Raw genomic sequence first — 26,389 nt, 5'->3', positions numbered from 1 at the left:
CAGCTCACAGAATAATAAAGAATAACCTCCTTTTTTCACAGAAAATCACAGAATTTTTCCACGCCGAACATTTTGGCCCAAGCGAAAATGTGCAGTTGTCTTCACAGACGCCTCAGGAGGTGCTGAGGTTTTGGGTTCATCCTTTTATTCCTTTTCATGCACTTGCCCCTGAAAAAGCTGACCAGCAGTAAACGTCTCAATGTCGGCGCAGACGATGGGACGCACGAGCGTTCTTGAATATGTAAGAACCCAGAAACCAGTTTAAAAGTGAAGGGATGATGAAAATCACATCCATATGCCATAACTAGGATGGGCACACAGACAGGCAGGGGGACGTATGGCTCACAGAGTGCCTCCACATAAACATGGACCTCCTGGTGCCACTGACCTGTTCCATAGGTCAAACATGCAGTGGAACGCAGCTGTGAAGACAGAACTCACAGTAACCCAAACGATCATGGCTCCTAAAATGTCCTCCACCCCAGCAGCTCCTCCTGAGATTTGTGTTTCTGTTTCCAGGGTCTCCCTGGTCCTCACGGAAACCCAGGTTTATCTGGACAAGTTGGAAAGAAGGTATGACATTAACGTTTTTATGTTTCTATGCCAAATACTTGTTTCATGGATTGTTATTTTTATACAGCGCGGTGGCATATTAAAGCAAATACACAAAAACTATTCAAAAATTTGTTGTATTTTTAGATATGTATATTTAGATATGTAAACTACTCAAACTTGTTCACTTTCAGCATTCTCCATGCTGTCTTTAATGAGTAAACAATCTCAATGAGACATTTTTTTTTACCTGCTTCAAATAAAGAAAAAAAACAAGACTTGAGAAGCTAACCAAACCTGGTCTGACCTACACAAACAGCAGATGCTGGGCCTGGAGAGTTTTCCTTTAAAAAGGTTCAAAATAAATAAATAAAAGCACAAACTGAAACATGTGTAGGCTAGATGGCCTTTTCTGCTGAAGATGTCACTTCATCTGGGCGTAATTTTAGTGAGTTGGAAGAGGATCACTTGACAAAATACCGTAATGAAAGTATAAAACAGGTATTTGTGAGGATCTTAACCTTTGGAAAAAGCAATAAACTTTTTAACATGAAACAACTTCTAGATAATATTGCTGCATCATAGTGTCTGTGCTGTGGAAATCATTAAAAAGAAAACTTGTGATGAGGGGGCACGGACAGATTACAGTTTGATTTTATTCTATTTTTTCAACCGTTTATGTTCATCAAAATCATTTTATATAAAGCAGATGGAGCTGTGGCACAAACCCACGGTTTCTGTGTGTGTCGAAACCCCTGCAGATATCTGATAACCACAGGAAAACATTGATTTGGACCTCTGACATTATTATTTATTGGTGCAAGGTGATTTGCTATCATGATTGGATACTGTCCCAGAAACCCCTGATTCCCACTGCCTGAAAAGGCAGAAAAATGTATGTGATCACTCCCCGTTACCTCTCTCCTGTTTGGTGTAAACCAAGTCGGAGGGAAGCAGAAATGGACTGCATGTTTGTATAAATACAAAAGGAAGACTAGTATGAACTCATTACTCTCTTTCTTAAACAAGAAGCAGACTCCTCCGTGTGCTTGTTAGAAGGCTGTGCTGATGGTGGATTACTATTTCCATATGTTTCTTGTCACCTAGGGACAAAAAGGAAACCCTGGACTGTCCCCAGGACAAGCCCCCAAAGGACAGAAAGTATTGTAGAACTACTTGTTTAGCAACAGCATTTATTATATTACTTTATTTACTCATCCAAGTTTTATTTATTTTTGTAGGGAGAACCTGGTGTTGTGGGTCCAGCGGGACTACCTGGCCATATTGGACAAAAGGTAGAACACCGCCTTCTGTAATGAGACGTTTTCTTCCTTTTACAGTAAGAAATAAAGAATCAAGGTTCGACAATAAGTAAATGTATGAAAGGCAATGAAAATGTGCAGGAAACTATCATCCTCTGGTGCATTTGGATGCACATTTGAGGGGAGAATCTGTGTGAAATTGCATGTTTACACGGTCCAGTCAAACATGGGTGTTTGAGCGTTGTGAGGCATCCCACATAATGGAGGTATAAGACATCAGCACATCTGTGTTGTGGCTCTCCTGCAGCTTGAAACATCAGAGTTTGGAATAGCTGGGCTGTTACGTCACCGGCCTCTTAAATGAGGAAGGCAGTTGGGAAGATCTGCAGTTTACTGAGTGAAGCAGTTTGTCATGCTTCCCCTGAATACATGTTATGTCATTGACTCCCCAGAGAACAGTTTGTCTGAAAAGTAGGACAAGTTATGCAGAGTTCTTTTTCACTATCTGGCCCCGCCAAGTATTTTTAGTCTGTGTTATTTATCTTCTGTCCATGCAGCTGAGGGTTAGCAGTGTTTCTTTTTCATAGCCTGTTACAGTTCACACTTGGCTTTTCCTCAAAATCTGTTATCCCGCTAGCGGTGCTGTAATTACACACTTCAACTAGGCCAGAGCTTGGTGGATTTCTCCCAATACTGTCTTGTGATAAGACGCTGCTTTCGTTTTAGTGTAAAAAACTATTTCATCATGTGCCATGCCTGTGTTTTAGATATTGTTTCATAAAACCCAGTACGCTCGCTTCGACTACACGTGAAGCTCTCTCTTTAACGCTAAGCCTTTTTCGCTCCGGCTGAACCACTTTAGAGTGAATTATATCAGAGGTTAACGTGCACACCTGGCAGTACAAGAACATTTGCAAGCCTTTCAGCAGCACTGACAGGCTTTACAAGAGTTGTCATTAGGCTCCAAATTTGCCGTTTCAATTTTGACGTGGGAAAAGAATTTAGAGAAGCTCAACTTGGGTAACATGACCGTAAATCTGCCGCATACTTTGGACACAGGGTCATATGTACATAATAGTCAGGAAAATCTTTCTTAATGTGTCAGTTAACAGGCTTTACTCTGCTTCTGAGGAATGTTAAATGCTCCTGTAATCCCCACCATTGGTCCCCGAGGTTAAATGTTTGCTCTCTGTATGTTGAGATTTCTGATTCCGATAAACATCAGGCGTCCCAGATTTTTCCACAACAGCTGTGCAGTTATCAGTGAGGGGAAACTTTGAGGATACACGGGAAACTCACTCACATCGATACTCGTCTATCATCCCAACAAGGATTTAAAAGAAGTTTATTTGAATAAACTCAGAAGGCAGATGTTTTTAATCAAAGAGCGGTTTGCATATGAACCACTGCCCCGTTACCTGACCATCTGAAGGTTGCTGCAACATCTGTTAAGATAAACAAAGCCATAACAGCTTGTGGGAAAAATCCTCAGACATGTCTTTTTTTGATTATACTCTGCCATTTATCATCACATTTGTCCATTTGCGTTCCCGGGTAAGAATTACACCGCGGTGTAATAAAAAGTAAGGTTTGTTCCACAGAGGAAAAAAAAAACATTACACAGTTGATGAAACCATTTCTAAGAAACTTTTTTCCCTCAGTTTCTATCTCTCTCACACACATACACGTTCTCCCATGGGACACAATTCTAGTGCAATAATTTCTTGGCGGAGATCCTTTTGTACAATTGGACAGCCCTGACTGTAAAACCAGCTGTTGCATTCAGGGTTCCTAATGTCAGTAGAAGTCAGGAGGATTCCAGATCAGCAAAATGGAATTCCTTTACACCGTTTGATTTGTGGAATTCATAGAAAACATATATAATCGTGGCATATTCTGTTTTTAAATAAGGTATAGAAAAGGACCACAATCCCCCTATAATCGGGGGGGATACAGTTCTAGTCCCTATTTTTAACCGTGTGCCAGCATTTGAACCAACTCAGACTTTGGGGAACAGCTGACGGCCACGTAAACCATCGAAATGCACTCTTTATGCGGCTAGTATAGAGAGGGCTTTCTGAAGACCACTGTACAGCTAAATGTACAGCTAACCCTAACCCTAACAGCTGTTTTAAATTATTTTCCTTTTTAAAGATATTTAAGCAAAGGAAGCCAAAAAGTCCTTACAGGGCACTATTGTATTCAAATGACTCTGAAATTCCATCATCTCCCACAAATGAAACTCGCTGCTGCGTTACGAAACTTTTTTTTTGCTGACTTTTGTTCTTGTGCCCTAGTCTGACTGCCAGATACAGTCAGTGTAGAACATATGTGAAGATATATACAGGGAGGCTGCCTGCATGAGACTGAGGCAGCAATGGGACGTAAGCAGAGGCACATACCGGTACATGTTTGTGTGAATGTGTGAAACATTGCAGTAAGTATGAACATCAACATGTACTGACCGCTGTGCCTCTGGCATCTGCTCGTGTGCGCAACATAAAACGTAACCTCGTTTTTCAGTCACTCAATGTCAGCAATGGTGACACAGTTTTTGTGTGGTCACACTGTCTGTTAGTTGATCTGGTGTGAGTTATGCTAATTAAAACTGTTTGTTCTTCAAAAGGAGGGAGAACAAATCAAGAATGTGTTCCACAGCCATCTTTTTGTCACATGATGCATTTGCACACACACACACACACACACACACACACACACACACACACACACACACACACACACACACACACACACACACACACACACACACACACACACACGCACACTTACTAAAGAGGCGCTTCAGTGCCAGACTCGCTGTCCATGCTTTTACAGTATTCAGCTCTACAATCCTCGCTGGAAGAGCCAGACACATTCTCCTGCATTGGAGCATTTGGCTCCAGCAGGAGAATGTGATCAACCCTCAAAAGTCCCATCGCGCTTTTCCAGCTACACTGAGACTGACTAATGCTCAATAGAATCACTTAAATGAAGTTCCCATAAAGGCTTGAGGTCACTCTACTAATCCAGGTCTTCCTGATTTAACAGAAAATGACTAAGAACAAGCCAGGTTTTTCATGTCTCCGAATGTGCATGTGCAATGCCCTGCACTTGCAGCGATCAACTTCTAAATCATGATGCATAAGAGGCATGAATCTTCCTGACATTTGTGATGTGTTTTCTAAAAAAGCTTCAGTGGCACGTCATTAATCTGCCTTTCTGGGCTGCACAGCACCGATGTTCACCTGTTTATCTACATTGGACGTCCACCTGCAGGCATCATTTTATTTTACAGCTTCATTTAAAACCAACAGACACCCTCATTTTAACTTCAGATCAAATCCTTTTTGCAATTTTTCATTTATTTATTAGTTAAACTAAGCACACCTGTCTCATTAAATTGCCGTTTTGTCCAGCGACACATGGCTGTTTATGTAGAGTTATCTGTTGCTACAATCAGACCAAACTGTTACTTATAGTCAGCAGGTTTATGTTATTTAAATGCTTCTTTTTTACACATTTGCGGACGTTACCACAGGGTGGGTCCTGTACAAATGAATGGGCATGAGCATTGGTTTTTAGACCTCTAGTAAAGGTATAAAAGTCCCATTAATCTTTGGTAAAATCCTGCAGCATGCTTTTAATCAGCTAACAGAAGCTAACAGAAAATATATGCTCAATACAGGTGACTTTCCTTTCTCTAAATCTATACCAGTATGTCACAGGGTGTGAGAAAGATTTCATGCACTCCGGCTGCAGGCTTGAGAGGGCTCATGAGTCTCTTGCTGGCTTGTTTGTTTACGCTGATGCATACTTGTGTTTTTCCTTGTGTCTGCCAGCACAGTTGGTGGCAAATGGCTTCACGCTTGAAAGGATTCAGCGTGTCTGCCTCTCATGACTGTCTGCAGTACTGTAGACCTTGATTGTGAAAAGGTATATACAGTTTCTTCAAGGCTGATGAGCTCGTTTGGGACCGCAGAGCATTAAGGCGATCTTTAATTACCTCATTGTGTTTCGCTTGTTCCCATCTAATTGCAGTTCGGGTTAAATTGATGCTGACTGGCTGAGTTGTTTTGTCATTCAGCTAAGTGACTGAGCTTTTAAAATGTGCATAAATTTCCGTGTTTCTTTGCACCGCAGGGCTTTTATTGATAAAATCTTGTGTTATTTTCCTGAAGGCTGTCACATTAACATAACTAGTTGTGGTACGCTGGTGGTATGTTATTTGGTACGCTGAGATTAGAATTCAACTGTTGACTTAATCAACAGTTCTTCTCCACTGTGCATGATCTTGGACAGGCTCCTTTTCTGTCATGTGTGCGCTTATCTGAGCAATGCTTTTCTATTCACAGGGACAGAAAGGTCACCGGGGGTTTTCCGGCTTTCCAGGTGAACCGGTGAGTATTTTGCAGCCATTCCATGTACTACATGTAGAGTTTATTGGTGTCATCACTTTTAAATCATGCATCAGTGTTCCTCACCTTCTGAGGCACCGAACGCATCGATATTTCGAGTGCCGCAGTGATAACGTCCTCTTTATGGTTTTTCTGACCTTTAAGAGTGTCAGTTAATGAGAACATGGTTTCTCCACTGCATGTTATTGGCCTGATGACTTCATGTTTACTCTTCAGATAGCATTCAAGTCAATACCTTGTGGTTCTTAAAACCCCAGCATGTATTTTCATTCTAGTCAAAAGAACAAGGAGTGTGTAAAAGCAGAGAAAACATTACCATAGACTTATCTGCATGTGAAAGGGGGTGTTGTAGGATTTGCAGAGATACAAGACATTAGACATGAGCTGTTCTGGAATCTTGGCGGGAATGGAGGAGAATATTTGGCTGGGAGACAAGTGGGCTAAATAGTTTGGACAGCCCCAGTTCATTCCCCCTCCCCTTCCTCCCTATCCTCCTCCTCCTCCTCCTCCTCCTCTTCGTGCTCCTCCTCCTCTCAGTTCTTCTTGAGCCAAAATCCTGTGTACTATCTTTGAGAGGAATGCGCTGTGTCACAACACAGATCCTTCCTGCATCCTCCTCTTGTACAGTATTATTTACAGGAATCAATGGGCCTTTTATTGCAGGCTCTGGCCTGTTATTTTGTTATTTTAATCAGTGTGATCGTTGTCAAGATAACTGACATCACATCTTTTTGGTGTCATATTGTGCAATATAAAGCTGTTTTGGGGGTTTTCTTATCACATTTTCCAATGATGCATTTATGTTACTAATTGTCTATACATCATTGTAGCTGATGGAATTATTTTTTCACTGTTATTTATGCAAAGACACATTCAGCAGCTGCATATTCTGAGTTTTTCAGTTTAGCAATTTCACTTAGATTCTTGTAGCTTTATTTCATTTTATTGACATTATGATTTCCTCCTTTTTCTCAGTTGTCAGTAAATGCTGTTGGGAATGTTTGATTTACGTTCAATTAAAGAAAACTTATTTGCAAAATGTTGCCATTTAAATAAAGTTAGACTTCATGGCACGATTAATAATTTTTAGAAAAACGTTTGGATCATTTCTTTGATTCATTATGAAATAAATACAAGGCTTGGACTTGATGAAAAATGTGTGTAACAGACAACAGAGTTTGGAAGAAAGCACTGTCATATTTAAACGATTTATATGCACGCATATTGTTTCATAAACTGTTCGTGTTCAAAAAGTTGAAAAAGTGTTTATTACATGATACTGCCTCCAGATGTTGATCAGCGGAAGGTTTGGTGAAGCATTTTCTGCTAGTAGCCTGACGGTGAAGAGTAGCAACATCTGCAGTGGTCCCTCTTTACCCGCGCTGCTCGGACTCGACTAAACATTTACATTCTTGTTCCTACCAATACACTTGTTTATTACTCCATAAATAAAATGTGTGTGTTTTTTAGCTTTTCTTATCTGTCTTTGCTTGTTATTACTGTAGTCAATCTCTTTGCCCCCCCCCCCCCCCCCGATTTATTCCTCTTTTACTCTAATAAGTTCTCTCCTTCCCTAAAGGGTAAACGGGGTGATGATGGCAGCTCCGGGGCCAAAGGCTATCCTGGCAGGCAGGTGCAGTAAATCCAGTATTGCAGTGCTGGTTGAGCAGGGACACGGACACGGACACACACACAAACACACACACGCGCGCACACACCCACACGTACTTAGAAAGAGAAGTGTGAGTAATGTAGAGGCTTCCCAGAGGATCTGAGTGTCCATCCATGCTGCATGTGTCATTTCTCCCTCTACTTATGGGAATGCTGTTCAACTCAAGTTGAAGGAGAGCAGCATTGGGTCTTATATGTAATTAATATAAAGTTTGTTTACTCTTAGTTCCAAGCAAATTCAAAAAAGTGATGGCCTCAGTGCCTTTCAGAGTGAACTCTGATCCCTACACGTTTACTGATGATGATGGATTAGCTTTTAGCTCCCCCTACCATCTGCTGGCTGTGACTGACTGTAAAGCCACGGAGACGCATGATGCTGTGGGGAGTTCTCCTTAGCTGAGGGGGAAATAATCTCTCCTGATGGATTTGCAGGCAGCATCTCTGTAAAATTAATGTAATTATTGCTTAAGCATTAACGCTGCAAATGCCAACCAGTGCCAACAGCTTCAAGAATGTGCTACTGTGCTGCAGGAATATCTAATAAAGTCAAACACAGAAAAACCTTTTTTTTATTTGATAATGTTGCCATTATTTTTGACCCAGTGTTTTTTCCCACCTTTCGTATGTAGGGTTTACCTGGTCCTGTAGGAAAAATGGGACCCAAAGGCATCAGGGTAAGAAAGACATTTATCTTGTATTTCATTTGCATTCTCACAACTTCCATTAAAAAGCCGTAGAGGAGAAAACCTCAACTTCCCTCCTTATTGTCTTGCATTTGACCTTTTGCTGTGGAAGACAAGTTATGAAATGCCTGTGAAAACAATGACCTACTTAGTCCCACTTGACCGGACTTCTACACTCCATAATAATAATGACAGCTTGTGTTAATACATTTAAAGCACCGATGCTGCCTGCAGTTCTAGTTAATAGTAGTCAGATACATAAATGGCTGCTGCACAACACATTCAGATGTTTGCCTCACATTAGGAGCCATATTCATTACAAGTTTGGTTGCTCTTTTTTTCACTGCGTCTCCCATTGAGCAGGTTTGACCTGACCTTCAGAGATCCCTGATGTGAGAGTATGTGCCCTTGGACTACATCGTGGAAGCCAGCACCATGCAGTCCATGGGCATATACACTTTCCTCAAGGCATGCCTCTTCAGAACCACTCCATTCCATTACTTCAGTTATTTAAAAGCATCTTAGCTTAATTGATTTTCAGTAAATGTGTTTGTAGTGTTGGTACTTCATCCATCAGCCTCATCGTGCATTTTTTGTTCTTTTCATGTGTCTTTGACCCGTCTGTTCTCACTAGGGTCACATTGGTTTTCCTGGGCTTTTTGGCTATCCAGGTCCTGATGGTGAGAGAGTGAGTATTTGTGGCTGTGGGAGCAAATGCATTATGGGATGATGAAATAGAAATGTATTTCTTTCCTGAAGCTCCGACAGCACACTACATCACAGCAGTACTTTAAGCCCAAACTAGAACATATTCTCTTATGTTATATTAGATCATGCCAGAGGCAAAGACAGCTAATATCCCAAACGTCTGTGCTGTCATGATATGATTAAGGGAAGGAGATGGATTTAAAATTGTTTAACCCACTCTGGGCTCAAGTTCCAATGAACCTTATACGCAGTGCATCCAAAAAATGGCACCTTTTGTTCTAGTAAGTAATGGTATTTCCAAATAATTTGGTCCAGTGCTTCACAGGTTAGCTGTGGGAAAGGATATATTTTTGTCTTTGCATGTTCCTTAGTTTGTAATCTTATACCAAGAAACAGTTGGAATAGTTGAACTGGATACTTCAAAATGTCACTTATCCTAACCACTTTTTTGCAATCATAGACAAAGCCCTGTACAGGAATTTGGAGGTATATCGGATTAAGATGTCGATATTTCGATTGCTAAATTAGTGATTATGGCCAGAGGAGAGTAATACCAATAGAATTCACTAGAGGGCAGATGTCATAATTGGTGTTACTCTCAATGCCACACTCTTATTTCCCTCAAAACTGTCACTTATTTTAGCACTAGAAAATTAGCTTAAATTTTAGCATGTTGGTAGCTCATCACCATACCTCACATTTAAGGACCATATTTTATACTCAGTTGGACTGTCTACTGCACTACTTCATTAAAGCAGTTTCAGCTGTATCTGCTGAGATATTACTGAAGCTTGTCCCATGTAGCCACTCTACAGCAGATTTAATAAATTACAGCAGTTTACTGGTAATTCTCACCAAGGTCTGTGTAGTAGGTCTGCTCACATGTAAATTTTTATCAGCAGGTGTCTTATTTTGAGCCATTTAACCATTTTAAGGCTTAATTGTGTATGTGTTATCCTTTTTAAAAGTTTGAGAGGACAATAATAATTACTTCCTGCCAAATATACCATCACTGGGGACAGAAAAGAATGCAGGTGTCATCAGAATGTTTTCTTTTACCTCCTTAATGCTATATTTCTTTTTCAGGGAATTCCAGGTGGTCGTGGGAAGAAGGGCGAGATGGGTAGGCCGGTAAAGTTTTCTCTCAACATACTTCATAATTTTAATATTTTTAATGAAATTATGTGACAGTGAAGGTGTTCAGTCCTGGTCTATTGGCTAAAGCAAAGGCACGAAGAGAAATATGTCTACCAGTAAAGCTGTGTTCACGGTCCTAACCCGTCTGTATTTTTAAAATCTGGCAGTATTGGCCTTTCTTAAGCAAACCCCCAGGACATGCCTTCTTCCTCCATAAATCCAGCATGATGAATGTGCTGTGATGAAGTCATAAAATGTGAGAATCAATGGCTGAGGTTGATTATGGAACTTTGTATATAAGACAGTGGGCTTGTTTATCATTGTACTGATGTGATAATGTCGATGTCAGTTGTGGGTTTGGCTATGAGAGCTTGGAGCTGCAGCTCAAGCAAGTCTTTTAGCCACTGGCGCCTCAGAGCACTGTAAATTTACCACCTCTGCAAGATTACATGGAAACTTCTGAAACTGCCCAGAACCATTTGTGTGAGTCTGAGGTTGTTTCCTGGGTCTATTTTGTGGTACCTGATATGTGCCAGGAGCAGAACATGCATCCTCACATAAGAGAAAAAACATTCATCTTTTTCTGTGGTAAAAAGGGAGACCAGTCGCTTTCTGCAATTTGATTTTTTTCCCCTGCCCTGAGTCAGCACTAAAGCAAGTCTGGAAAAACATACAAGAGCAGGAGGTGTCATCTTGGATCTCACGGTGATGGCTGTGATTCATACGCTTGTAACAGGCTGGACCACAAAAATGCAAATTCTGACAGTATGTGCTGATTAAACAGGTCAGCTGTACTCTTTGTTTTCCCTACAGATGGAAAGTTGCAGTTTGTTTACACTGTGTACACAGTAACAGCAAATTAACTAACAAAGAGTTTCCAGTGATTTATTGCAATTACAGTTTTTCACTGTCCAGTGTCAGAAAACGAGTCCTTCCCTTTGCCGCCCTGTTGATGGTTCCTCTATAGGTAAATGCTGAGCTGTGATGTCAGCGTCATGTTGACCTTGGCAAACTGACAAACATGCATCTGGCGTGTGGCTTTGTGTCCGTCTCACCCCTATAATAACAAAAGTACGAGCACCAAGCACAAAAAAAGCCCTACTCAGCAGTTCCTGGAGCGCGCCGCTTTACTCAGCCATTTAGGCTCGTCCTGGGGGGTTGCTGTTCATGGTTTGCTGAGAGTTCTCAGCCACTTTGTTGCTAGGAAACACTTGACCATGGAATTTCTTGCTGGTCTCCCAGGCATAAAATGCTGGGAGAGCATTTGATCAGATTTGTTGTCTTCACCAAAGAGGTTAATGGTGGGGGGGTGGACGGTAATGTCACATTTTGCCACTTAACATTAAAAATAGGCCATTTTAAACGAACCTACTTTCCCTCCGCTCACACGGTTTCACTGTGTGCTCAGGGGTTTCCGGGTGACTTTGGAGAGATGGGACCCCCTGGCCCTGATGGAAACCCAGTAAGTGAAATGATGTAGAATAATAGATATTTGTTCCAGTGGTGCAGTAAATTTAGACCCCGACTCATTACAGCAAATCGAGATTTGGCCATTTCAGCCTCAGGGCAGAATATTCATCATAAAAACAGAGAGCACAAATAGACATTTAGACTGTTCTGACTTTAAGCTTGTTTGTTGCTTTACTGCAAAAATACTTCAGTTCGTGCTCAGAACTAACTTTGGTGATCCAGAATCATCTTCTGTAGCCACCAACCATACTGATATGACTACAACATCGGCATGTTCACTTACTGTCCCTCAAATGGGATCAGTATAAGATAAGAATGGCTGACCTCTGAGAACCGCCTCCAGGCCTCATTTCCTATGCTGCCAGAGCCAAGATGGGACATTCCATTTGGATAAATTTGTCTGCCTTCATTCATGGAGAAACAGAGGAAGGGACAGGAAGTCCACACTGAGCTCTGTGCTATCCGATTTTACATTGGACGTGTATCTCGGTGACAATGTAGGCTCAGCAGGAGGCTGCAAAATAAACATCTATGTGTGTTGACTTCCAAGTATCCACCATAACTGATCACTGAGGCCAAACACTTGTAATCAAAATAGCAAACTGCTGTGTTTTGATGTGCATCTTCCTTTAGCACCTGTCAGAATGGGCAGTGTCTTTTCTTGAGTGGATTTTCTCTCTCCTCTTAGGGTGAACTTGGAGCTCCCGGCCCATTTGGAGTACCTGGAGTGATTGTGAGTGCTCCATCTCACACATCGCACGTTAAACTGCTTGTACAAACGTCTGTTTTTTTTAAATTGAATAAGAGTGCCATTTTTGGTTGAGGCATTTAATTGCTGTGCCCACAATGTAGTTTGTTGGAATATGTTTCTGGAAATGATGTAATCCTTTTGTATATGCTGTTTTTGCAGGGAGACATGGGCCCTGTTAGCCACATGGGCTTACCAGGATTACCAGGAATCAAGGTGACTAACTAAAATGTATCTTTTTAGGTCTTCAGTTTAGCTACAAGCTTGAGTGCAATCGTTCCAGATGCAGGAGGATATTAATTCCATGAAAATATGGACGTGCCAAAACTTCAATCATCGGTTTTTATTTTATTATATTGTAGGGCGTAGCTGGAAACCCAGGGGAGCCAGGACTGACAGGTGATAAGGTGATCTGCATATACCTTTTCTCAGGATGCTACATTTCTACTTCAGAGCGTGCTCGATGTAACAAATCAGAAAATTGCATCTCTGAATAAAATGGTGGAGAACACAGCTACGTTAAATGACTTGTGCTACCTGGCTGCTCCACACTGCATGTTGTTGAACCTTTTTTTTCATGTTTTTATAGGGTGATGTTGGTTTAACAGGAGAGCCGGGAGAGCTTGGATTTCAGGGGGACAAGGTAAACTGGTGGGACTCCAGGACATTCATGAATAATTCAGTTGGGTGGTTTGATGTACTGTTTGTTTTGTGTGTCTTCAAATAAGAACCCAAAGTATTAAGACCTTAAAATGGCTTCTGTATCTCACTAGCACGCTCATACAGGTGATCGCTTGGAGATGTTATTTCTTTACATCCTGTAAAGATGACTTGAATTGTTTGATGTTGCAGGGTGCTGTTGGCTCACCTGGGTTGCCAGGACCTCGTGGAAATTCTGGACCAGAGGTAAATTCTCCACAGCAATCAGTATTACTAAGTGCCTCGTTTGAGGAGGTCTTTTGTGATTGAATTAGATAATTCTGGTGACCTGCTATGTTGAGTTCCTTTTTTCTGTTTATCAGGGCAAACCTGGTGAAAAAGGTCCTGTTGGTTTGCCCGGTCCTCCTGGCCCAGAGGTAGGGACTAATTTATTCATTGTTTATGTTTTATATCTTCTAACGTTTCTAAAATTACATTCTTGTATAAGTATGAAATTATGTTGTAATCAGTGATAAATCTTTATTCTCTAACTTTCTTTGAAGGGTTTTCCAGGCAACATGGGCCCTCCTGGAAAAAATGGCCCAGAAGGACCCAAGGTTAGTAGAGGTATATCTAGGTTAGTATACTGGAATTAAGTATGAATATAAGCTCAATTATTCTGTGCTTTATCCACAGGGAAAAGAAGGAACAAGAGGCTTTCCAGGTCTAAGAGGGATGTCTGGAGTTCAAGTGAGCTTTTAAATAATTATTTTTTTAATTGCTTTTCAGGAAGATCATGTGTCATTTCTTGACAGTCCTGAATTGCCATAACTTTTCTGTGAAGCAAACAAGAATTTTGATCCCTACATCTGGTACGCGACCTAAACATCCCTAAATCTGGTTTAATCTGCCATTATAGACCACTGAATAGCAGCATTCTCCTCACCTTTGCTGGACAACCAGATGGCAGCATAAAATATTTGTTTTCCTGAAAAACACTCTAAACTGTGTATTTTAAACACGTAGCAGCGTAGTTCAAGTTGAATTTGGAAACTGTAGCTCATCTGTGCATACATATAAGTTTCCCACTCATTTTTCAGCAGCTGACAGAAAAGCATTGGTTTGACGTGTTGATGTGTGATATTTTATATAAACCTAAAAGATTAAACATTCAGTCATGTAATTTTGATTTCATTCCTCTCAGGGTGACGAGGGTCCTACCGGCCCACCCGGACCTGCTGGCCTTGAGGTGAGTGCATGCTGATTGGAATCTAGTTTTAAAAATAAAGAAAAAACAATAAGAAATAACATTAATTAAGACTACACAGACAAGATATCAAGATAAACCACTTATATTGTTGTTGGGAACTTTTAATTTATGAATAACTGGAATTTATGACCAGTATAGTTGGCTGATTAATTTCCCAGTTTGTTTTAAAGAAGCAAAACCTAGCATTCTGTTCACATGCTTGCCATTTTTACCACTCCTGCTACTAATAATAGTAATAATTTAAGTTTATTTATATTGCACTTCTCACAGAAAGGATTCACAAAGTGTTTCATACTTTCAGAACAAAAAGAGCTGCCCTCAATTTCAAATTTAAATGTACTGTTCCATTACTTCAGGATGATGGTGCTGAGAATAAGAAAACGTTATTTTACATACAGTGATGCATTATATCAGTATGTCAGGCTCAAATGTGCACACAAAGTAACTGAGATCCCTCAATGCTCACATACCTTCACTTTTTATAGAACTCTCAATATTCTGCATCCCAACATACACGCAGAGCATTAGGCAGTCCTGCAGGATAGACTTCAAACGAGACGAATAGGGTGGCTTTGAACTGCTTTTCAGTATTTATAGAAGTTGACAATAACTGTTCTGTTGTTTGTTTGGAGTCATTCCAAGGTAAACAATAGAACAGACTTTTGCAGCGAAGATTCAGAGTCTTTCGACCATCTCCCAGAAGTGTAACTCACAAGTGACAACAAACACAAATGACCCCGCTGACTTTTGTGGGTATTGTGAAACCTTTGATGCGGCAGGCGGCTCTTTGTTTCATAGATCATTAAGTTTCTTAAATCGGCGTTGTGTGTTTTTGGCATTAGTTGCTGTTTTTTTTTTATTTCTTCCTCGTGGGGGACAGCAGACTCACAGACTGTGACTTTTGGCGGCGATACACCATTTGTTTCTGCGGTATCCTAACACACATCTTTGTGTCATCTATTCTTCTTTTGTTCAGGGCAGGCCTGGGAGGCAGGGATTCCCTGGACTGACGGGCCTGGACGGACTCAAGGTCAGCCCAAATTAGCAAGCCTGGACAACTGGAACAGTGTTATCCTTAAGTGAACACTTTCCCCGCACCTTTTTTTTTATGATAATGTCTCTTCTCTGTGTGTAAATTAGATGCTAATTCTCCTTCACCATAGGGAAACAGGCCTTAACTGATTTTGGTTAAAAACTGAGTGCATGAATAAGCTTGTGATATGTTAATTTTCTGCTTTGCTGTAGGGCGAGCCCGGGATAAGTGGTGAGGTCGGGAAGCTTGGTGAGAGGGTAAAGACTTTTTTCTTCTTCTGTCCCGTGTCTGTTATCCATAATTGTGCAACCAACAACGAAAGGCGACATTTTCTTTTTCTTCTTTTTGTCCTCAGGGATTACCTGGTTTTGTTGGACCTGCTGGACCGATGGGCATCACTGGAGAAAAGGTTAGAACGTTTTCAATTTGTCATATTTTGCAAGAATCATAATTAGCTGCTGTTCTGTTAAGCCTTTTTGATTATTTAAACTGTTCTTCTTAGAGAAGAGATGCTGCACAAAGTACAATTTGATTTGTAATTTAGATTTGTTATTGCAGTCATTTATCAAAGCTGGTGCTGTTGTCTTAAATAAGCAAATGTGTAATTTTGTCAGCCTAATTACTCTGTAAATTATTTATCCCAGCACGCTTTGCTTGAGAATATGAGCAGCCTTTTTTTTAAAAATCTTCTGGAGATGTGAAGAAGTGACTGTGCTGTTTTATGTGAAAATATATTACCAGAAAAAAAACAGATTAAAAGGATGTACAAAACTGCCTGAAGCGCAACAAAAAATGCAAAAAAAACCCCAAAAACTTTTTAGAATAGTTTTCAGTTGTGACTATTTCTCCAGGGGGATCGGGGGCAAACTGGTGCTCCTGGGCTGCCTGGAGAAAAAGGGCCGATGGTAAGGAGTAAGTCTGGACCCTGTCTCTTGTACCAGGAAGTGTTTGTTTAATACAGTGTTATGAGATTGACAGTATTTGTGCCTCTGATAGCAAATGATTTCATAGAATTTTAAGATGAGATTTAGAGCATGTCGTCTCCACCAGGGTCATCTTGGGCTGCCTGGTGAGACTGGGGTACCTGGACATCAAGGCATTCCAGTACGTATAATATCACTGGATCAATTTGAATCAAGAATACACTGTATTTTCTGAGTCATTTTATCTCCTATTTGGAGAAGAAATGGGATTGGAATGCTGCCCACTAGTAATTGCATCATGGTCTTAGATTAAAAAACAAACAAAAAAAACCATAAAAAGCAAATATTTGCTGGAATGCAAATGTTGCACAAGCACATCTAACAGACACAATCTAACAATATAGCAGCACACCCTCATCAAGCACTCATCAATGAAATAAACTAAAGAAATGTTTTCACACCTTCAGGGGCCTCCTGGTCTGTGCGGATCCATTGGAATCAGGGGACCCAAAGGCTTTAGGGTGAGTGAATCTCTTCATGGAAGAAGAGATTACCACACATTTTCCTTGTGTCCATAAGCCTTACAGACATGTGAACATGTGTGTTTTAACATATTCCCACGTCTGGTCATTTTCATAGCACAGAAGACAGATGGAAGTTCAAGTGACTTCATTCTGTTATAGTTTACTTTTTAAATTTTAAACAGAAAAAGGACATTTTTGCTAGAATGAGAAGAGGAAACACAGGTACTGCTTGAACCCTGCTTGGTAAAAACCCTGTTTTTACTAAATTTAGAAAATAGCCCTTGGTTGACTGGACTGGAATGAGTACCGGTAATTGAACTCACATGAAACAGTGTTATAATTAAAGCCTTTTTTCCACCATGAATTGGTGTTGCACAGCCCACTTGGCTTCACAGCAGTCATAAAAGTAATATTTAATTGAACTGTTGACATCTTAAAAATCGAATCAAGGTTTGGATTATCGAATAAAGGCCAGTGTGATTAAACACCAGTTAAACTGTTAAAAGCAATTCCCAGTCAACCAATGTGGCAACCCAAAATGATACTGAACATTTCTAAAAAATGATTTTTCAAAGGAGAGATGGAGTAAACATGGTTAACATGTAAGTCCAAGCTAATTGTTCATCCAGGCGTGGGAATGTGGAATGCTTTGATTTTGGAGGAAATAAGGGCCCAGCCTGGCACCCATTCATTTTGAGTGTGACACCCAAACATCAAAAGGTTTTCTTTTGTCTCTGCACATCTGCTTTAACCTGAAGGCAAATGGATTCGGTTTTGGAGGTCCATTGTCTGCATTACTAGAGCCTCATGTCCTCTGTCAGTAAATGTGGTTGCTCAGGAGTGACTTTTTTACCAAGTTGAGTGCAAAATCGGTGCACTTGAGTTTGACGCTGTATTGAAGAGAACTAACACCTCATATTTCGTAATGCAGTCTCAAGAATCAATTGACTAAGTGTTTAAATGTCCTTTTTTAACTTAAGAAGAAACTGACCACATTCTTGAAAGCCAAAAATAACTGCAAAACACAAGTATTATTGTAATCTTTGGAGTTCAGTTCAAAGAACACATGTTTCCTTTCACTGTTTGATATTTTGTTCTGTATTACCTTTAAATAGAGTCACAATTTTTTCTTAAAAATAGGGAAAAAAATGGGCTTCTGTGTTAAATAAATAGCCGAGAGTCGGCCACAGCATTTTTAAACCATTTTCTACCTCGTTGTGTAGTTGGGACCAGTTTTATCTTTGATTGCCAGCTATGGGCAGATTTGACATTCAGTATCCTTTGTGCTTCTACGGTTTGGAGGCTGAACCACAGAGAGAAATAAAAACCAAAAAGACCTGCCTCCTATAGGCTACACTTAATAGTAAAGACTACAATGAAGATTAAGTGCCCTAATACATGGACTCAGATAACACAGGCTGCAGGTCTGTTAATGGTCATTTCCTTCAGAGTAATTCATCAGTGTTAACTCTTTGTGTAGGGGCCAGCAGGTCCGGATGGCCCCATGGGGGACAAAGGGTCGTCTGGCGTCAAGGTAAGGACACAGGTAGAGACTTCAGAATGGATATTTTATCAGGTATTTACATTCTGCCACAAGGAGAAGAAGAAACTGTTACCGTGATAACGACGAGATAAGATATTTTTCTGTCAGTGGTATACTTGGCTCGTTCTTACCAGACTTATCAACGTGTGTGAGATTATTGTCTAAATAAAAATATACATAGATAAAAATACAGGGAAAAAAAGTATGCAAAGATAAGCTGGTGTTGCTTTGGAGTCAGGAACATTTTCAAACTTTGTGGGTTTATTAAAGCTGAATTAATGCAGCCGGATATTTATTTTTTACAGGGGCCCGAGGGTCCACCGGGAAAACTCGGTCTCCTTGGTGCTATGGTAAGAAAAAATAGGTTATGAAATATACGTATTTAGAGTCGTCTAGTCATCTCTGGGATATTCTGTAAACAGAAGTATAATGAAGGACATAAGAATAAGTCCACAAAATGATTCTTGCAAATGCAGCTACTTACAAAAAGCATTAAATTGACAGTCACTGCCAGTTTAACATAATTGCCACTGTTGCTTGCTGGGGGTCAGGGCCTGGGTTTCTGTTAAGTGCCTAGAGACAATTTTGATTGGAACAAATGCTATATTAATAAAGATGAATTGAGTTGATTGGAATATGGAACAGTCTCATTTTTATGTGTTGCGCTTGCAAAATATTACAATGTTATTATTGATGAGTAACCTGACCTAATATCTCGGTTTTTAAGGTATATAACAACATAAAACGCACTAAAAAATTGGCTGAATTCAGCTGTTCTAGTCTTAGTTTAGCTTGGGGTTAAAAAAAACTGAATTCTTTTATGTTTTCTCGATCTCCTGCAGGGAAAGCTTGGAGAGCTGGGGGAACCTGGGCCACAAGGATTTCCAGTAAGTGATTAGGGCTAACAGCTTAGATCAGTCTTAATTATTAGAGCTGCAATAGTTCAGGATGGGAGTGACGAGAGTGTCATGTAAATGTTTAAATACTGTAATGTTATGTATTTATTTTAAAAAGGTCATTTTTTTTCAGGGAGTTCCAGGACCTTCTGGACCACGAGGAGCCAAAGGAGTTGCGGGAGAGCCAGTAAGTTTTACTTGTTACTCACCTGCACAGTTGTTTTATAGTTGAGTCAAGGTATACAATGCAAATATACAGAAGTGAGTAAACTCCCAAATGTATCATCTGCATGTGCTGGTTAACTTTTTATTGACTGATCTAAACATGCAGTATTTTATACAATCCTGTGAATCATTAAAATTATAGTCTACAAAGGTTTAAATTTCTGGCAAAATAAGTTGGGTTGCTTTTTTGGTTCAGTATTCCAAATGAACTCCATGTGGCCTTTTCTCTTTGAGGAAAATCTGGATTTCCATTTTGACATTCTTTTCACATTCCATCGCCAAAATCCATATTTTTTTCAAAAAGACCTAATCCCATTTCTCTCTTTCTGCCCATTTCTCACAGACACGAGTAAAAAGTAGTAAGTCTGAGACAAATTGATTTATACCATGCTCTTCCTGAAGAGGCAGTCATTGGTAATCTGCCTGCATCTCACTAAAAACAGGCCTGTGTCCATCACTTGCAAAAGTGTTGGCTCAGTGTTTTGAAGGCCCTTAGGACTTCAGATTAACTCTTTGACACAAATCCACACTTTGAAACTTCTTTCTCCTTTACTGTTACTTCCTAAAGTATTTGTCAAAGGCTGGTGAGAACTTTTAACCTTTTTATGGACTTCTGCGCCTCTCCACAGGGACCGGCAGGCCCAGCGGGGACAATCGGACCACTGGGGGAGATGGGACTGAGTGTGAGTTTGATGCTTGGCTGGTGTAAGAACTTCAACTGACTTTAATGTTAGAAATGAATAATAAAGGCTGTGAATGTTTTTGATAGGGACTCCCAGGAAAAGCTGGAGAAAGAGGACTGCCTGGTGAACCTGGAATGAGGGTAAGGATGACATTAGACTCTTACTATAGCACAAAGTCTGCTCTGTCAATGTTTGGCCTGTTTTGAATGCATCTCCCCATGTGTCTCAGTGGCCAGTGACCCCATCACTGGTCAGTCTAGGCGAGGTCAAGGGTAAACTATGGCCCCCATGCATCCGAAATACATCTAGAGATATGGTCACAGCTCACAGCACAATTTGAATATCCAAATATCGGAACTTAAATTCCAAACTCTTGTCAACTCATAATGTTACGACAATAATGTTTACAGAGAGTAATGAAAAGCTCGGAAAGGTAGCATAAAATAATGAAGATGAATTCACACAATGAAATTCAATGTTCATTCAAAGTGGAGGGTGTGGAGATGCCGTTTAAAACAACCTGGGGGCTCTTCTATCACTGCTACCTTCACTGTCACGTGTCCTCTCCTGGCAGGGTACCCTGGGTCTGCCTGGCAATGTGGGTGAGCCTGGTCTGATTGGCCAGAGAGTGAGTGTCCCAAATATCGTAAACATACAAATAATGACATTGTTTTAGAAATTCTTGGACTGCAGCAGGCATGTGTTTGGCTCATGCATGTTTTTTTGCGATCTGTCAATCAGGGTGAGCCAGGCATGGAAGGGGAGGCTGGACCAAATGGACCCGATGGAGCCAAGGCAAGTTGAAACACCAGACATGCTGTCACTTGAAGTTTGATTTACTAAGCTTCAATAATTTCACCTGTATGCATAATAGACGAAAAAAAGGATTCAAAATTTTGGGGTTAAACATATTAATTCTGTCCTAAGTGTCGTGCTGTTGACCCAGCAAACAGCGTATTGTCGTGTGAACAGTTGGAGCCTCCTGTGTAAGTCACTGGCCTTTGTGCACTCTGTTCAAACTTAGTGGAAAACAGATAGTGATACTATTTTTGGAGCTGTTGTGTTTGGCAAATTTTATTACTGAAAAAGACTGAAAACCAAGAAAAAAAAAGGCTGCTGAGTAAACGGAGCCAACCTGCTGGAAGCTGACGAGTGAGTTTTGGCTTCGAAAAAGTCACAATGTGATCGCAGAGAACACTGAGGATTAGACCAAAGTCGGCCCGAGAGCATGTTCATCTACTGTATGTCCAGTACAGGATGTTTTAGAAAACCACTTTGATTGTTTTTGGCCTCGATGTGACTGATAAGTGACAGTCCAACGGGAATTTGCAACTCAACTGTTACAGAAATAAAAATCACTGTATTGTGTATGATTCATGTACATGAACTAATTTGTCAAGATAGATTCCAATAGACCTTCAGAAAATGATAAATCTATTTTTGACTACCTTATTACAATATGTTGTAGAAAAAGGGAATGCCTCATTCCTATTTTCCACTGTTAGAGCCTTATGGAGTGATTATTAAATGTCTATAGTGCAGGGCTGCTTCACTTATTTCAATATGTATCCAATAAATAGGATTTATAGATTAAATCACCATTGAATGTTGATGTGACATTTTTAATGTACAGTGTTTAGTAGTAAAATAACCATTTAACTCATCATTTGATGTTATTACAAAAGGATCCATGTTATTTAGCATAAACCTGTGCCCCCTGAAATCAACTTTCTGTCTGTTTCACAAAATAAGAGAAGCTGAGTTGTTTTTCGAACTAATCTTAGAAACCCTAAACACTCACAAAATCACCTCTGTTTCATTTTTATCTTTTAATTTCCTGTAAATCAGAATCAGATATAAAAGAAAAAAATTAGTTGGCACTGCATATTTCCTCGTTCCTCACTGCTGGTGACCTGACATTGACCTGAAAAGTGGTTTATAAGGCACAAACTTTACAAACCATTAAACAGGAGGGTGGAGGAGGAATAACTGTCTCCGCCGGGTTTCAATGCTCATCCTCCACTGTGTTGCGTTGCCATGCATTACACTAAGCCGTGCCACAATAAGCTACATCAAATATTAATATTTAAAGAAAAACACCACGGCAACAACAAAAATGGATTATGAGGTTCAAGAAGTAAAAATAAAGTTTTTATCAGAGTGTAATAATGGATGCCTCTCTCTGAAGCAAGCCTGTTTCTACTAAATGCCCGATAACTGCAAAGAAAATTCAAAATTCCCCCTCGGACGGAGCGCTGGCCTTTTTTCTTTTTTCTTTTGTTTCATTCCCTCGATACATGTGCTCGCCTGATGTGAGAGTTTGGCCGCCCAACCATCGCTCGCCATAAAAGAAAGAGAATTCAAATCCCCAACTCTTGTGATGATGCAGCAGCAAATGTGCAGCTGAGTCCTGACCTACTTTCAGCCATCACCATGTCTGAGGATCATCAAGTTACTCTGACTTTTCATCTCAAAATGTTTTGGAATTCCAGCCAAAACTCAGTTTACATCTCAAAGCCGTCGCTGTAGAAACCTTAATCCTGGGCCAGCCAAGAGGCTAATCTACATGTTCTGGATTGGTATATTATTAGTTACAACTAAAGAGACAGCCTTGCATTTATATATCGAGTCATTTATCAAGGGTGCCTACGTTTTCTTTTCTTTTGTGACTTTCTTTCAGGGTGAAAAGGGAGACACTGGTCCAGATGGCGCCAACGGAGATGTTGGTGAAATTGGTCTAAAAGGAAATGAAGGACCCTTAGGGCCTCCCGGACTAACAGGTGTAAGGGTGAGTGCCCCAGCTGGTAACTCCAGATTTCATTCAGTCCAGCAATAAGACAGCTTTAAAGCTGGTTTCGATTTTCTTTTATTAGGGTCGCGAGGGCATGCCTGGCAGAATTGGTGAAAGAGGAATACCAGGGCCAAAGGTCAGTCATTTCTATTTCTCTAAAGTCGTCCATGGGAGTTTGGTTTCTTAGTAGGTTAAAAGTAAACAGGATGGAGCTTCGCATGCAGGACACTGCTCACCAAAAAGACCACCAATATCAGTTTTGCTTTGCCAAACTATAAGTCTGTGATCAGTCCTGCACATTTTTGGCTGTTCTCCAGGGTAGCAAAGGTCAACAGGGTGACCTGGGGGAAACCGGGCCAGTTGGAGAGCAGGGAGAGGTGGGGTTTATCGGGAAAAAAGGGACCAGAGGGACCATCGGACCAGTGGTAATATATCCAAACATTGTGGGGTTGCGTTCTCTCACAGACAGATACGATGTAAGTTAAGCCTTTTTTTCTAGGGTACTCCAGGTAGAATGGGCCAGCAAGGAGATCCAGGCATATCAGGTTATCAGGTTAGAACTTTCTTGGTTGCAGCACCTCATCCATCTCATATAGTTTTGAATTTTCTCTTTTTGTTGTATAAAACAAGCAGGAAGCTAAAAGTGTTGCACCATTGGGAACACAGTACAATTATTGACATCCAAACATATTATATAGGACTTTTCTATGGTGGTGAGACTTAAAATGAGTACATACAGTTTCCCTCCTGAGTTTGCAGAAGTTTTATCTCCCTCTGCTTCTACTTCATTTAACATTGTCAACATTATGAATGTAATATCTCATACAGTTAATTAAAGTGAAGGCAGGGACTTGTGAAATGAGCCACATAATTTCTTTTCTTGTCACAGGGTCACATGGGACCACAGGGCCCCCAAGGACCTCCAGGGCCAAAAGGCGAAAAGGTATAGTCCCATGCTTAATTGGTGTTTCTAATCACCGTCTGCGCATTTGATTGTGTCTAATGAGCTCTGAAAGGGCTGTAACGGTCACATTACTTTAACAACCAGAAACTGTCAAGCAGCTCATTGTCTGAGAATGCAGTGTCCATTTTTGTTTTTATACAAGGAAAAACTTTAGCTGTGTCCCTAATTACTGCGTCTCCTGCCTGCTGTCATCTGTGCAGCACATCTACAGTCATCCACAATCTTATCAGTGATATAAATTGGGGACGCCAGTTAATTTGCGCTGTCAAATGTATATGATTAGCCAAACACCTGGATTCCTCTGGTTATGAATTTGGGGAAATTAGTGCTGTAATTTATACTCATTGTGACATGAGCAGCACAAAAGAGAACAGAGCGAGCAATAGTTTAGTCTGGAGCTCATTTGCTTTATTTTAGTCCCAAGGCAGGATCCATCTGGATGTGGCAGGCTGTTAGGTTAGGTATTTTCTCCTCGCCAATATTCCCAGAATAATCACTATGCTGGTTCATTCTAATTAGGTCTCTGTCACATTGCAAAATGCATGATTATCAGTTGAGAACTGGTCAAGCCAGATCATTTCAGCACGTAAACACTGCGGATACCGATAGCGAGCTGCCTTTTTACGTCAAAATGACGCTGACAGCAGTTGACATATTTATTTGACACATGCATAGAAATGACACGTGCACACACCTGTGTTTATTGTCTGATGAGTCCCATTAAGTTCCTGGACTAAACATTGGCTCAATGTCAGTGAAATGGCCCCATTGTGAATAATAGTGCATGGGATGATTTGCCATTTCTATGAAGAGAACAGGCAGAGTGTTTCCATCACTGAACTCTTTTAAACAAAGCAACTATTGATTTTTGCACACACTTTCTTACTACACTGTTCACACACACACACACACACACACACAGGGTGAAGAAGGAGATGGCAACAAGGTCAAAGGTCCTCCAGGCCCTCAAGGTGACAGAGTGAGTACATACATGTTCTTTGTTTTTCTTGCTTTTTTTTAAACTGACGATCTGTCTAATTAATTTCCATATGAATTCAGGGTCCTCCCGGAGTCCAAGGACAGAGAGGAGAGCCAGGTGATCCTGGACACATTGTAAGTCAAACAATCAATCGCTATTGACACCTTCTTTGATGTCACTTTCTTTAATCTGTAGAAAATGTTTTTTCAGGGACAAAAGGGTGTTGAAGGAAAGAGAGGAGAGGCAGGGGCCCCTGGGATTCCTGTAAGTATCAAATTCTGTCTCAAATGAAGATTGATGATGACAGATACTCCGATATAATTCAAATAAAATATTATTGATTGTTTTAGGGAGTTCTAGGTCCAAAAGGACAATCAGGGCCGAAAGGATCCAAAGGTGACCAAGTAAGGACTTTAAGAACCTATGTTGTATCTGGGAGAGGAGCGCTCTTATTTCTTTTGGTTTTGTGCTTTTACTGTGTGTAATTCTATTTTTTTACATTTTTTATTTATTATGAGGTGACCTTGAGTGCACTTAAAAAGGCTCCTATAAATAAAATATGTTATCGTTGTTGTTGTTATTGGTTTGTAATTTCAGTCATGCAGCTGAAACATTTATTTCTTCAGGGTCAGAAAGGAAAATCGGGGGCAAGAGGTGCTTCTGGTTACAAAGGACCACCAGTGAGTTGGATGCATTTCTTGATAGCTTCTGTTTCAGCATTGGTTTGAACTCCTCTGCAACTCTCTGCTCTTCTCTAAGGGTCCAGAGGGTCCATCTGGCCCAAGGGGGGTAGTGGGCAGGGAAGGATTTGAGGGCCCACCTGGTCAGGATGGACTGCAAGGCAAAGATGGAAGTAAAGGCCTTAAGGTGGGAAATCTAAAACAGACCCTGAGAGTGAATGAAAAAAGGTTTTTTTAAATTAATAAGCAACATTATTTTATATTGTTTTCTCAGGGAGAGCAAGGAGATGATGGGGAAGTGGGCTTACCTGGCAAACCAGGAAACCAGGGTAAAACCGGTACAGCAGGACATCCTGGAATTCAAGGCTTCTCAGGACCAAAGGTGACTGAACTGAATAGTGCAACTCAGCTTTAGTCTGACTCATCTGGAACTGTGCTGTGACATCTATTTCATAATCTCAAAGGGCAGACGGTGCAAAACAGTGTTCATTTCCCCAAAAGAGCTCATGAGCTAATGTTTATTAGCAGGAAGCCTTGATTCTTGTGGTCTTGCCAATATTATATAACTTTGACTTTAGCATGACTGTATCAAA

General features: G+C 40.5%; 1 protein-coding gene across 4 annotated transcripts in view; it reads left to right on the top strand.

The window, feature by feature from the left end:
• The window catches only part of col27a1b (collagen, type XXVII, alpha 1b), a 43,097-nt gene that overhangs the window by 11,906 nt on the left and 4,802 nt on the right, over positions 1-26,389 (top strand). For 3 of the 4 annotated variants that reach the window (XM_057032261.1, XM_057032259.1, XM_057032263.1), the window contains exons 5-48: positions 520-573; positions 1,660-1,713; positions 1,794-1,847; positions 6,167-6,211; positions 7,809-7,862; positions 8,530-8,574; positions 9,218-9,271; positions 10,378-10,422; positions 11,837-11,890; positions 12,587-12,631; positions 12,809-12,862; positions 13,009-13,053; positions 13,236-13,328; positions 13,499-13,552; positions 13,669-13,722; positions 13,849-13,902; positions 13,982-14,035; positions 14,490-14,534; positions 15,532-15,585; positions 15,801-15,845; positions 15,944-15,997; positions 16,440-16,493; positions 16,639-16,692; positions 16,979-17,032; positions 18,516-18,569; positions 18,884-18,928; positions 19,421-19,465; positions 19,608-19,661; positions 20,329-20,382; positions 20,469-20,522; positions 20,957-21,010; positions 21,124-21,177; positions 23,063-23,170; positions 23,256-23,309; positions 23,491-23,598; positions 23,673-23,726; positions 24,063-24,116; positions 25,060-25,116; positions 25,197-25,250; positions 25,327-25,380; positions 25,467-25,520; positions 25,743-25,796; positions 25,876-25,983; positions 26,071-26,178. In XM_057032261.1, coding sequence (XP_056888241.1) covers positions 520-573; positions 1,660-1,713; positions 1,794-1,847; positions 6,167-6,211; positions 7,809-7,862; positions 8,530-8,574; positions 9,218-9,271; positions 10,378-10,422; positions 11,837-11,890; positions 12,587-12,631; positions 12,809-12,862; positions 13,009-13,053; positions 13,236-13,328; positions 13,499-13,552; positions 13,669-13,722; positions 13,849-13,902; positions 13,982-14,035; positions 14,490-14,534; positions 15,532-15,585; positions 15,801-15,845; positions 15,944-15,997; positions 16,440-16,493; positions 16,639-16,692; positions 16,979-17,032; positions 18,516-18,569; positions 18,884-18,928; positions 19,421-19,465; positions 19,608-19,661; positions 20,329-20,382; positions 20,469-20,522; positions 20,957-21,010; positions 21,124-21,177; positions 23,063-23,170; positions 23,256-23,309; positions 23,491-23,598; positions 23,673-23,726; positions 24,063-24,116; positions 25,060-25,116; positions 25,197-25,250; positions 25,327-25,380; positions 25,467-25,520; positions 25,743-25,796; positions 25,876-25,983; positions 26,071-26,178 — 2,553 coding nt within the window. The remainder of the gene's footprint in view (positions 1-519; positions 574-1,659; positions 1,714-1,793; positions 1,848-6,166; positions 6,212-7,808; positions 7,863-8,529; positions 8,575-9,217; positions 9,272-10,377; positions 10,423-11,836; positions 11,891-12,586; positions 12,632-12,808; positions 12,863-13,008; positions 13,054-13,235; positions 13,329-13,498; positions 13,553-13,668; positions 13,723-13,848; positions 13,903-13,981; positions 14,036-14,489; positions 14,535-15,531; positions 15,586-15,800; positions 15,846-15,943; positions 15,998-16,439; positions 16,494-16,638; positions 16,693-16,978; positions 17,033-18,515; positions 18,570-18,883; positions 18,929-19,420; positions 19,466-19,607; positions 19,662-20,328; positions 20,383-20,468; positions 20,523-20,956; positions 21,011-21,123; positions 21,178-23,062; positions 23,171-23,255; positions 23,310-23,490; positions 23,599-23,672; positions 23,727-24,062; positions 24,117-25,059; positions 25,117-25,196; positions 25,251-25,326; positions 25,381-25,466; positions 25,521-25,742; positions 25,797-25,875; positions 25,984-26,070; positions 26,179-26,389) is intronic. The other variant, XM_057032262.1, reaches the window with a different exon arrangement.

The sequence above is a fragment of the Takifugu flavidus genome, chromosome 5 (genome assembly GCF_003711565.1).
Source record: "Takifugu flavidus isolate HTHZ2018 chromosome 5, ASM371156v2, whole genome shotgun sequence".
Lineage (NCBI taxonomy): Eukaryota > Metazoa > Chordata > Actinopteri > Tetraodontiformes > Tetraodontidae > Takifugu > Takifugu flavidus.
Note: the sequence above shows the minus strand (reverse complement) of the source record. Positions and strands in the feature narration are given on the sequence as shown.